General features: G+C 42.3%; 2 protein-coding genes across 29 annotated transcripts in view; one reads left to right on the forward strand and one right to left on the reverse strand.

The window, feature by feature from the left end:
• Positions 1-12,500, reverse strand: part of LOC126988483 (melanoma-associated antigen C1-like) — a 109,851-nt gene that overhangs the window by 46,913 nt on the left and 50,438 nt on the right. For 8 of the 28 annotated variants that reach the window (XR_007742067.1, XR_007742068.1, XR_007742047.1 and 5 more), the window contains 2 exons: positions 10,556-10,765; positions 10,346-10,450 (listed from right to left, as the gene is read on the reverse strand). The exons of 1 other annotated variant lie outside the window; for it this stretch is intronic. Coding sequence is in view for 2 of the 27 variants with exons in the window: in XM_050846618.1 (XP_050702575.1) it covers positions 10,243-10,450; positions 10,556-10,765; positions 10,871-10,975 (523 nt within the window). In the remaining 25 variants the exon portion in view is untranslated. 19 more of the 28 variants (XR_007742061.1, XR_007742057.1, XR_007742058.1 and 16 more) reach the window with 12 other exon arrangements.
• Positions 1-12,500, forward strand: part of LOC126988478 (SNF-related serine/threonine-protein kinase-like) — a 64,915-nt gene that overhangs the window by 4,569 nt on the left and 47,846 nt on the right. The window lies entirely within an intron of this gene.

Genomic DNA, 12,500 nt, shown 5'->3' on the forward strand with positions numbered 1-12,500 from the left:
TTTTCATTTACAAGCAAAAAATTATCACTAGAAATTCCTTGGTTTACGAGTGTTTTCATTTACAAGCAAAAAATAGTCACTTGAAATTCCTTGGTTTACGAGTGTTTTCATTTACAAGCAAAAAATAACCACTTGAAATTCCTTGGTTTACGAGTGTTTTCATTTACAAGCAAAAAATGATCACTAGAAATTCCTTGGTTTACGAGTGTTTTCATTTACAAGCAAAAAATGATCACTAGAAATTCCTTGGTTTCTGAAAGTGTTTTCATTTACAAGCAAAAAATGATAACTTGAAATTCCTTGGTTTACGAGTGTTTTCATTTACAAGCAAAAAATGATCACTAGAAATTCCTTGGTTTACGAGTGTTTTCATTTACAAGCAAAAAATGATCACTTGAAATTCCTTGGTTTACGAGTGTTTTCATTTACAAGCAAAAAATGATCACTAGAAATTCCTTGGTTTACGAGTCTTTTCATTTACAAGCCAAAAATGATCACTAGAAATTCCTTGGTTTACGAGTGTTTTCATTTACAAGCAAAAAATGATCGCTTGAAATTCCTTGGTTTACGAGTGTTTTCATTTACAAGCAAAAAATGATCACTAGAAATTCCTTGGTTTACGAGTGTTTTCATTTACAAGCAAAAAATGATCACTAGAAATTCCTTGGTTTACGAGTGTTTTCATTTACAAGCAAAAAATGATCACTTGAAATTCCTTGGTTTACGAGTGTTTTCATTTACAAGCAAAAAATGATCACTTGAAATTCCTTGGTTTACGAGTGTTTTCATTTACAAGCAAAAAATAATCGCTTGAAATTCCTTGGTTTACGAGTCTTTTCATTTACAAGCAAAAAATGATCACTAGAAATTCCTTGGTTTACGAGTCTTTTCATTTACAAGCAAAAAATAGTCACTTGAAATTCCTTGGTTTACGAGTGTTTTCATTTACAAGCAAAAAATGATCACTTGAAATTCCTTGGTTTACGAGTGTTTTCATTTACAAGCAAAAAATAATCGCTTGAAATTCCTTGGTTTACGAGTGTTTTCATTTACAAGCAAAAAATAATCGCTTGAAATTCCTTGGTTTACGAGTATTTTCATTTACAAGCAAAAAATGATCACTAGAAATTCCTTGGTTTACGAGTCTTTTCATTTACAAGCAAAAAATGATCACTAGAAATTCCTTGGTTCACGAGTCTTTTCATTTACAAGCAAAAAATGATCACTTGAAATTCCTTGGTTTACGAGTGTTTTCATTTACAAGCAAAAAATGATCACTTGAAATTCCTTGGTTTACGAGTTTTCATTTACAAGCAAAAAGTGATCACTAGAAATTCCTTGGTTTACGAGTCTTTTCATTTACAAGCAAAAAATAACCACTAGAAATTCCTTGGTTTACGAGTGTTTTCATTTACAAGCAAAAAATAATCACTTGAAATTCCTTGGTTTACGAGTGTTTTCATTTACAAGCAAAAAATGATCACTAGAAATTCCTTGGTTTACGAGTGTTTTCATTTACAAGCAAAAAATAATCGCTTGAAATTCCTTGGTTTACGAGTGTTTTCATTTACAAGCAAAAAATACTGACTAGAAATTCCTTGGTTTACGAGTATTTTCATTTACAAGCAAAAAATGATCACTTGAAATTCCTTGGTTTACGAGTGTTTTCATTTACAAGCAAAAAATGATCACTTGAAATTCCTTGGTTTACGAGTGTTTTCATTTACAAGCAAAAAATGATCACTTGAAATTCCTTGGTTTACGAGTGTTTTCATTTACAAGCAAAAAACGATCACTTGAAATTCCTTGGTTTACGAGTGGTGACTTGGTGTACAAATATCCTGCTTGTACAAGTGGATCTCACGCACTAACAATAACAAATGAATTATAGGCCATACAAAACAAGGCTGCAAGATGGGCCAGATATGATCACAGACAAACCACATCAGTCACTTGCTTAACCGTGTAGCAGCGACGGGCCAAATTTGTGGTTTTACCGTGTAGCAGTGACGGGCCAAATTTGTGGCTTTACCGTGTAGCAGCGACGGGCCAAATTTGTGGCTTTATCGTGTAGCAGCGACGGGCCAAATTTGTGGCTTTACCGTGTAGCAGTGACGGGCCAAATTTGTGGCTTTACCGTGTAGCAGCGACGGGCCAAATTTGTGCCATGATATAAACCCCCAAAAATAGATGATACATAATCTGATCACAAATGCTTTGATATATATTATGAAATGGTTTGTGTGAGGGGTGATTTTTTCTCATTTTTCTTGCTTAGAGGGACCATTAAGAAACATGATCCCTGCTGCTACCGGGTTAAACAAGACATAAAATTAGACCCATTAGCAACACAAAGAGAAATACACAGACAACAAATGCTATATAAAATCACAAACAATTTAGTAGATGTAAACAAAGACACTTATCTACACCCAACAACTACACGATCCACTTTAGGCAACCACAACCTTAATACCACACTTACCAGACTAACACAAGTATATTCAAATATTCATTCTTTCCCCGCAGCATCCAGGAGTGCAATCATCTCCCTTCTCATGTAGTCAATAGTCCCACTCTTGACTCATTTAGGAACAGGATCATTAGTCATCATCTCCCTAGTCCTGGCGCTTCACCATGTCCCAATACCTTTCCTCATCCTAACCCTGTCCTGGCCCCTTGAATCCCCCACACAAAGCCCTCTGCGGGTCCCCTAGAAATGAAATAAATGAAGATAGCAATGTGGGTTCTCTTTCTCTGCCGCAAGACCAGAGCGCTCAGGGCGGGAAACAGTGGGAATGGGGTCTCGGTAAACGTTGTAGACTCACATAGACGGCACCCATGCACTTGTGTCCAACTATATTTGTTGTCTAGTGTGCGAGCTTCGTGTTTTCAGCAGTACAGTGGAAAAAGTTGGAAAGTTTCGTTTAGTCGGCGCAACATCTGTGGTCATATGCCGGAGAGAGACAGAAGGGGAAGGAATTATAGGAGAAGGGAACAGACCCCAGGAGACAGGAAAATGTTGGAAAGTTTCGTTTAGTCGGCGCAACATCTGTGGTCATATGCCGGAGAGAGACAGAAGGGGAAGGAATTATAGGAGAAGGGAACAGACCCCAGGAGACAGGAAAATGTTGGAAAGTTTTGTTTAGTGGGCGCAACATCTGTGGTCATATGCCGGAGAGACACAGGAGGGAAGGAATTATAGGAGAAGGAACAGACCCAGGAGACAGGAAAATGTTGGAAAGTTCGCAACATCTGTGGTCATATGCGGAGAGAGACAGAAGGAAGGAATTATAGGAGAAGGGAACAGACCCAGGAGACAGGAAAAGGAGGATATAGGAGAGGGAACAGACCCAGGAGACAGGAAAAAAGTTGGAAAGTTTTGTTTAACATCTGTGGTCATATGCCGGAAAGAGACAGAAGGGGAAGGAATTATAGGAGAAGGGAACAGACCCCAGGAGACAGGAAAAAGTTGGAAAGTTTCGTTTAGTGGGCGCAACATCTGTGGTCATATGCCGGAGAGAGACAGAAGGGGAAGGAATTATAGGAGAAGGGAACAGACCCCAGGAGACGGGACACAACCCCCGATTAATACCTGGTACCCATTCACTGCTGGGTGGACAGGGGCGTAGGGTATCGGAAAAGGCGCTTTACCTTGTAGCAGCAACGGGCCAAATTTGTGCCATGATATAAACCCCAAAAATAGATGATACATAAACTGATCACAAATGCTTTGATATATATTATGAAATGGTTTGTGTGAGGGGTGATTTTTTCTCATTTTTCTCGCTTGGGGGGACCATTAAGAAACATGATCCCGGCTGCTACCACCGGGTTAAGACTGCACACTCTTTGCATACCTAGATATCGACAGCGTCACTTAGATACTTGTGTTGAGCAAGTCCACAATACCGCAGGTCAGGCCAGTCCGCCGAGTGACTTCCTGGCAGAAGCACCGTTGTTACGCACTACATGTCCAAGGCGTGAGGAGCTTTGATGCCCTTGATATCCCCGCCACATGCATGGACAGACTGACTCACCTAGCAAGCCTCCACGTGACTGGACCTTGGTGCACCCAGGAGCCCTTCAGTCCCCCTTGTTCTGGAAACGCCTCCCCCACACTCCACAGCACACTCACGTCCAGCCAGGTCAGCGGTCATTGCAGGAACCCCACGGAGCCGCTGAATGCCTCTCGATGCACTGAGTCAAACATCCTCTTGAGGTCGACATAGGCTGTGAGCAACCCCTGTCAAGACTCACATCGACGCTCCACGAGGATATGAAGTTGGATCTGGTCAACTGCGGACTTACCAGGCGTAAACCAAGACTGCAATGTTGCCAAATTATCGTACTCAGAGACACATAATTACCGTTTTTTTGACGCGTAACTGTTGCCAGGAAACATCAGGAATTAACTGTTTTAACGATAAATATAAATGAATCTAGTTACTGGCGCCCACGAGACAGTTTTGGGGTCGGAAGTTGGTAGATATAAGATGCTGAGTAAGATAACTTTGCAACTTTGCCAGACTGTTAGAATATAAAGCTGGGGTATAAAGTCTTGCGTCAATAACAGTGTCGAAAACAGCACTAACCCTCTGGCAGACGTCATTGTTTCACGAGGGAGGCAGCTCAAGGGCACAAAGAAAAACAGGAAGAGAAATTGCCGATCGACGCTGCTCTGTCAAAACAAAACAGGAGAGGCGCTGTTTGTTTTTATTTTTTATTTTTTTTAGTAAAGGAGACCACAAGGGGAAAAAAAAGGAAACTGTAATAAAAAACGCTATTTGACGCTCCTACGAAAAGCTCAGAGGAGTGTCCGAGAGAAGGGTTAATATAAAAAAGGAAAATATTGACGGGGAAATGACAAGAAGAAGAAGAAGAAGAAGAAGAAAATCCCTATGGCAATATTTCCTTCGCTTAACAATTTCCATCTTACAAGCATTCTTTAACTACCAATGTTCCCTTAACGACCCACCTGTTTGGGTTTAACGACCAGCTCAGTGTTAATTTATGCTAACTATTCCATGTGTTTATGTTTGCCGATGTACCCGTCAATGTGTGTTCTTATTTGCTCTGGTAACGATATCGCTCAAAATTTCAATGGTCTCTTAACGACCCACCTGTTTGGGTTTCACGATCTGTTCAGTGCTAACCCCTTCACTACGGCCGGGCCAAAACAGTGCCCCGCGAGGTATCCGGGATCGCCGTGCGCGTCAAATTTCAAATGTCGCTATTGAATGTAACAAGTTTTCAGCCATAAACTCAACACAATCATCATGTATTATATATGAAAACATGCACATAAAGAAACTCACTACGGCCGGGTCAAAACAGTGCCCCGCGCCGTATCCGGGATTGCCGCGCATGTCAAATTTCAAATGTCGCTATTGAATATAACAAGTTTTCAGCCGTAAACTCAACACAATCATCATGTATTATATATGAAAACATGCAGAATTAAATGGTGCACACAAAGAAACTCACTACGGCCGGGCCAAAACAGTGCCCCGCGCCGTATCCGGGATCGCCGTGCGCGTCAAATTTCAAATGTCGCTATTGAATGTAACAAGTTTTCAGCCATAAACTCAACACAATCATCATGTATTATATATGAAAACATACACATAAAGAAACTCACTACGGCCGGGTCAAAACAGTGCCCCGCGCCGTATCCGGGATTGCCGCGCATGTCAAATTTCAAATGTCGCTATTGAATGTAACAAGTTTTCAGCCGTAAACTCAACACAATCATCATGTATTATATATGAAAACATGCAGAATTAAATGTTGCACACAAAGAAACTCACTACGGCCGGGTCAAAACAGTGCCCCGCGCCGTATCCGGGATCGCCGCGCATGTCAAATTTCAAATGTCGCTATTGAATGTAACAAGTTTTCAGCCGTAAACTCAACACAATCATCATGTATTATATATGAAAACATGCAGAATTAAATGTTGCACACAAAGAAACTCACTACGGCCGGGTCAAAACAGTGCCCCGCGCCGTATCCGGGATCGCCGCGCATGTCAAATTTCAAATGTCGCTATTGAATATAACAAGTTTTCAGCCGTAAACTCAACACAATCATCATGTATTATATATGAAAACATGCAGAATTAAATGTTGCACACAAAGAAACTCACTACGGCCGGGCCAAAACAGTGCCCCGCGCCGTATCCGGGATCGCCACGCTCGCCAAATTTCAAATGTCGCTATTGAATGTAACAAGTTTTCAGCCGTAAACTCAACACAATCATCATGTATTATATATGAAAACATGCACATAAAGAAACTGACTATGGTTGGGCCAAAACAGTGCCCCGCGCCGTATCCGGGATCGCCACCCGCGCCAAATTTCAAATGTCGCTATTGAATATAACAAGTTTTCAGCCGTAAACTCAACACAATCATCATGTATTATATATGAAAACATGCAGAATTAAATGATGCACATGAAGAAACATAAATTAATTGATAATTTTGAGATGTAACCATAAATATAGAGATAAAACAACTCCTATATTGGCTAAAGGACACAAGGACGCAGTAGACATGTCCTTGCGTTAGGGGTTAATGCTGAGCTAACTATTCCATGTTCCTGCAAGGCTCACTGACGTAGGTGCTAACCGGCGTTTACTCTGGGCCTGAGAGTGTTGATGTGTCGGGGAGGCATATCCAACTTTTTCCCTCTTAATGCAGGAGTGAGGCAGGGGGTGGGTGCGCTCCTTCCCCATCACTCATCAACACTTGCATGCCACTGGCCGTGTGTTTTCTGACGATGCTGTATGAGAAGGTGATGTTGTACTTCTCATGGTACCTAGGTATGCAAAGTGCTGCACAAGGGGAGCTGAAGGTCTCCTGGGCGCACCAAGGTCCAGTCGTGTGAAGGCTTGCTGGGTGATACAGTCAGTCTGTCCATGTGCTCAGGTTCGATTCCCGGGTGGAGTGGAAAAATTTGGGTGCCTTTTCCGATACCCTACGCCCCTGTCCACCCAGCAGTGAATGGGTACCAGGTATTAATCAGGGGTTGTGTCCTGTCTCCTGGGGTCTGTTCCCTTCTCCTATGATTCCTTCCCCTTCTGTCTCTCTCCGGCATATGACCACAGATGTTGCGCCGACTAAACCAAACTTTCCTGTCTCCTGGGGTCTGTTCCCTTCTCCTATAATTCCTTCCCCTTCTGTCTCTCTCCGGCATATGACCACAGATGTTGCGCCGACTAAACCAAACTTTCCTGTCTCCTGGGGTCTGTTCCCTTCTCCTATAATTCCTTCCCCTTCTGTCTCTCTCCGGCATATGACCACAGATGTTGCGCCCACTAAACCAAACTTTCCAACTTTTTCCTGTCTCCTGGGGTCTGTTCCCTTCTCCTATAATTCCTTCCCCTTCTGTCTCTCTCCGGCATATGACCACAGATGTTGCGCCGACTAAACAAAACTTTCCAACTTTTTACTGTCTCCTGGGGTCTGTTCCATTCTCATATCATTCCTTCCCTTCTGTCTCTCTCCGCATATGACCACAGATGTTGCGCCCACTAAACCAAACTTTCCAACTTTTTCCTGTCTCCTGGGGTCTGTTCCCTTCTCCTATAATTCCTTCCCCTTCTGTCTCTCTCCGGCATATGACCACAGATGTTGCGCTGACTGAACAAAACTTTCCTTTCATGTATTAATAAATGGATTTTTTATTTTATTTATTTATTTGCTCTCCTACAATTGAAGTATAATCTGACATAAAAACTGAACTGCCAACACAATCAGAATTATTATGTTGGTGAATTTTAACCCGGTAGAAGCTGCGGGGATCATGTTTCTTAATGGTCCCTCTAAGCAAGAAAAATGAGAAAAAATCACCCCTCACACAAACCATTTCATAATATATATCAAAGCATTTGTGATCAGATTATGTATCATCTCTTTTGGGGGGTTTATATCATGGCACAAATTTGGCCCGTCGCTGCTACACGGTAAAGCCACAAATTTGGCCCGTCACTGCTACGAAGCGGGTGGTAAGCCCACAAATTTGGCCCGTTTTGCTACGGTAAAGCCACAAATTTGGCCGTCGCTGCTACGGTAAAGCCACAAATTTGGCCGTCGCTGCTACACGGTGAAGCCACAAATTTGGCCCGTCGCTGCTACGGTGAAGCCACAAATTTGGTCGTCGCTGCTACGGTAAAGCCACAAATTTGGCCCGTCGCTGCTACACGGTAAAGCCACAAATTTGGCCCGTCGCTGCTACACGGTGAAGCCACAAATTTGGCCCGTCGCTGCTACACGGTAAAGCCACAAATTTGGCCCGTCGCTGCTATCGGGTTAAACTGATTTTTTTTATTTTTTTTATAAATGAAAATAATTAAATAAATGTAAATGTTAATATTTTCTACATTAGTTTCAAACACTTGTTGGAGTATTCTTGTATCATACTCCATCATCATCAGTAACCTGGCTAGCTGGGTGAGCCAATCCTAAGACTGACCAACCGCACCCAGCCAGCTTGTTCATGTCGGGAGGGTTCCTGCTGGCGATGACGAGTCCAACACGTGTTCAGGCCGTTATGGTGATTACACACACACACACACACACACACACACACACACACACACACACACACACACACACATTTGCTAAGGCTTTGGTAGAGGAGATGTTAGTATTGCCATGGGTAGTGTTATGACCCTGGAAATCATACACACACACACACACACACACACACACACACACACACACACACACACACTCACACACACACACACACACACATTTGCTAAGGCCTTCGTAGAGATGTTAGTATGCCATGGGTAGTGTTATGACCCTGGAAATCATACACACACACACACACACACACACACACACACACACACACACACACACACACACATTTGCTAAGGCCTTCGTAGAGATGTTAGTATGCCATGGGTAGTGTTATGACCCTGTAAATCACACACACTCACACACACACACACACACGCACATTTGCTAAGGCTTTGGTAGAGGAGATGTTAGTATTGCCATGGGTAGTGTTATGACCCTGGAAATCACACACACACACACACACACACACACACACACACACACACACTAGTAGAGATGTTAGTATTGCCATGGGTAGTGTTATGACCCTGGAAATCACACACACACACACACACACACACACACACACACACTAGTAGAGATGTTTGTATTGCCATGGGTAGTGTTATGACCCTGGAAATCATACACACACACACACATTAGTAGAGATGTTAGTATGCCATGGGTAGTGTTATGACCCTGGAAATCACACACACACACACACACACACACACACACACACACACACTAGTAGAGATGTTAGTATTGCCATGGGTAGTGTTTTGAGCCTTGATGTCATGCAAACAGAGTACTGGGTTTCATTTTAAGGAGTGCAAGTTACAGAGGCACTGAAGTCTTCCACAAGGTGTATTTAACATAGGAACATGAGGTTGCAATAGGTGGCTGATCTGTACAAGGCATTTCCAGTAAGTCAAACCCAACCTAACCTCACTTTCAATGATCTGATTCAACCTCTTCTTGAATGTATGTATGGTATAGTTTTATGACCCTGCTGGTGGTGTGACCCTTCTGTACCGTGAACCTAAAGAAACACACATTTGACAAGGCTTTCGTAGGAGTTGTGAGCATTTCCAGGAGTAGTTTTGTGACCCTGGTGGTAGTGTGACCCTTCCTCTGTACCATGAACCTAAAGAAACACACATTTGACAAGGCTTTCGTAGGAGTTGTGGGCATTTCCAGGAGTAGTTTCATGACCCTGGTGGTAGTGTGACCCTTCTGTACCGTGAACCAAAAGAAACACACATTTGACAAGGCTTTCGTAGGAGTTGTGAGCATTTCCAGGGGTAGGTTTATATCCCTGGTGGTAGTGTGACCCTTCCTCTGTACCGTGAACCTAAAGAAACACACATTTGACAAGGCTTTCGTAGGAGTTGTGGGCATTTCCAGGGGTAGTTTTATATCCTTGGTGGTGGTGTGACCCTTCCTCTGTACCGTGAACCTAAAGAAACACACATTTGACAAGGCTTTCGTAGGAGTTGTGGGCATTTCCAGGAGTAGTTTCATGACCCTGGTGGTAGTGTGACCCTTCCTCTGTACAGTGAACCTAAAGAAACACACATTTGACAAGGCTTTCGTAGGAGTTGTGGGCATTTCCAGGGGTAGTTTTATATCCTTGGTGGTGGTGTGACCCTTCCTCTGTACCGTGAACCTAAAGAAACACATTTGCCAAGGCTTTCGTAGGAGTTGTGAGCATTTCCAGGGGTAGTTTTATGACCCTGGTGGTAGTGTGACCCTTCCTCTGTACCGTGAACCTAAAGAAACACACATTTGACAAGGCTTTCGTAGGAGTTGTGGGCATTTCCAGGAGTAGTTTCATGACCCTGGTGGTAGTGTGACCCTTCCTCTGTACCGTGAACCTAAAGAAACACACATTTGACAAGGCTTTCGTGGGAGTTGTGGGGATTTCCAGGAGTAGTTTTGTGATCCTGGTGGTAGTGTGACCCTCCCTCTGTACCGTGAACCTAAAGAAACACACATTTGACAAGGCTTTCATTGGAGTTGTAGGTATTTCCAGGGGTAGTTTTGTGACCCTGGTGGTAGTGTGACCCTTCCTCTGTACCGTGAACCTAAAGAAACACACATTTGACAAGGCTTTCGTGGGAGTTGTGGGCATTTCCAGGGGTAGTTTCATGACCCTGGTGGTAGTGTGACCCTTCCTCTGTACCGTGAACCTAAAGAAACACACATTTGACAAGGCTTTCGTAGGAGTTGTGGGCATTTCCAGGGGTAGTTTCATGGCCCTGGTGGTAGTGTGACCCTTCCTCTGTACCGTGAACCTAAAGAAACACACATTTGACAAGGCTTTCGTAGGAGTTGTGGGCATTTCCAGGAGTAGTTTCATGACCCTGGTGGTAGTGTGACCCTTCCTCTGTACCGTGAACCTAAAGAAACACACATTTGCCAAGGCTTTCGTAGGAGTTGTGGGCATTTCCAGGGGTAGTTTTATGATGGGACCTGCCTTGTATAGACCTACCAGCCTCATGCAGACTCCTTACGTTCTTAAAAAAAACATTATTATTATTATTATTATTATTATTATTATTATTATTATTATGACTATTATTATTAACTGTTTCGTTGAATGTATTAAGATAAATTGCATTGGAGAGAGAGAGAGAGAGAGAGAGAGATGGCCCAATATACTAATTATTTTTCATGATATTTTTCCAGTCCCCCAAAAAACATAGTATCCATATTAAAGATTAGAGATTAGAGATAGCTCACTCCACATGGTAATCAGATGTATTAATTCTCTCTCTCTCTCTCTCTCTCTCTCTCTCTCTCTCTCTCTCTCTCTCTCTCTCTCTCTCTGTTCTAATGGATTATTCAAGAGAGAGAGAACATACATCTTTAAACCCACACTATTTATCATGTACACACACACACACACACACACACACACACACACACACACACACACACACACACACACACACACACACACACACACACACACACACACACACACACACACACACACACACACACACACACACACACACACACACAGGAATGCGTTTTAAAAGGCTCAGTTTGTGATAAGATTCGATAAGAAGAAGAAAAAAAGAAAAAAAATATATTAAAGTGATTTGAGAGAGAGAGATTTTGAGGTTGTTGTTGTTGTTGTTTATGAGTCAAGTTTTATTTCTTTTTTTATTTCAACATTCTTTAAATTCCTTCCTTTCCTTTCTTTCTTTCTTTCTTTCATCCTTCCTTCCTTCCTTTCTTTCCTTCTTTCTTTCTTTCTTTCCTTCCTTCTTTCTTTCCTTCCTTTTCTTTCTTTCTTTCATCCTTCCTTCCTTCCTTTCTTTCCTTCTTTCTTTCTTTCTTTCCTTCCTTCCTTCTTTCTTTCCTTCCTTTTCTTTCTTTCCTTCCTTCCTTCCTTCCTTCCTTCCTTTCATCCATCCATCCATCCTTCCTTTCTTTCCTTCTTTCTTTCTTTCTTTCTTTCCTTCCTTCCTTCTTTCTTTCCTTCCTTTTCTTTCTTTCCTTCCTTCCTTCCTTCCTTTCTTTCATCCATCCATCCTTCCTTCCTTCCTTTCTTGCTTTCTTTCTTTCTTTCCTTCCTTCTTTCTTTCCTTCCTTTTCTTTCTTTCCTTCCTTTCTTCCTTCCTTTCTTTCATCCATCCATCCTTCCTTCCTTCCTTCCTTTCTTTCTTTCTTTCTTTCTCTTTCCTTCCTTCCTTCCTTTCTTTCTTCCTTTCTTCTTTCCTTCCTTCCTTCCTTCCTTTCTTTCTTTCTTTCTTCCTTTCTCTCGTCCTTCCTTTCTTCCTTCCTTCCTTCCTTCCTTTCTTCCTTTCTCTCTTCCTTCCTTCCTTCCTTCCTTTCTTTCCTTCCTTCCTTTCTTTCCTTCCTTCCTTCCTTCCTTCCTTCCTTCCTTCCCTTTCAATTTCCTTCTCTTCCTCT

This window comes from Eriocheir sinensis, chromosome 69, assembly GCF_024679095.1.
Source record: "Eriocheir sinensis breed Jianghai 21 chromosome 69, ASM2467909v1, whole genome shotgun sequence".
Taxonomy (NCBI): domain Eukaryota; kingdom Metazoa; phylum Arthropoda; class Malacostraca; order Decapoda; family Varunidae; genus Eriocheir; species Eriocheir sinensis.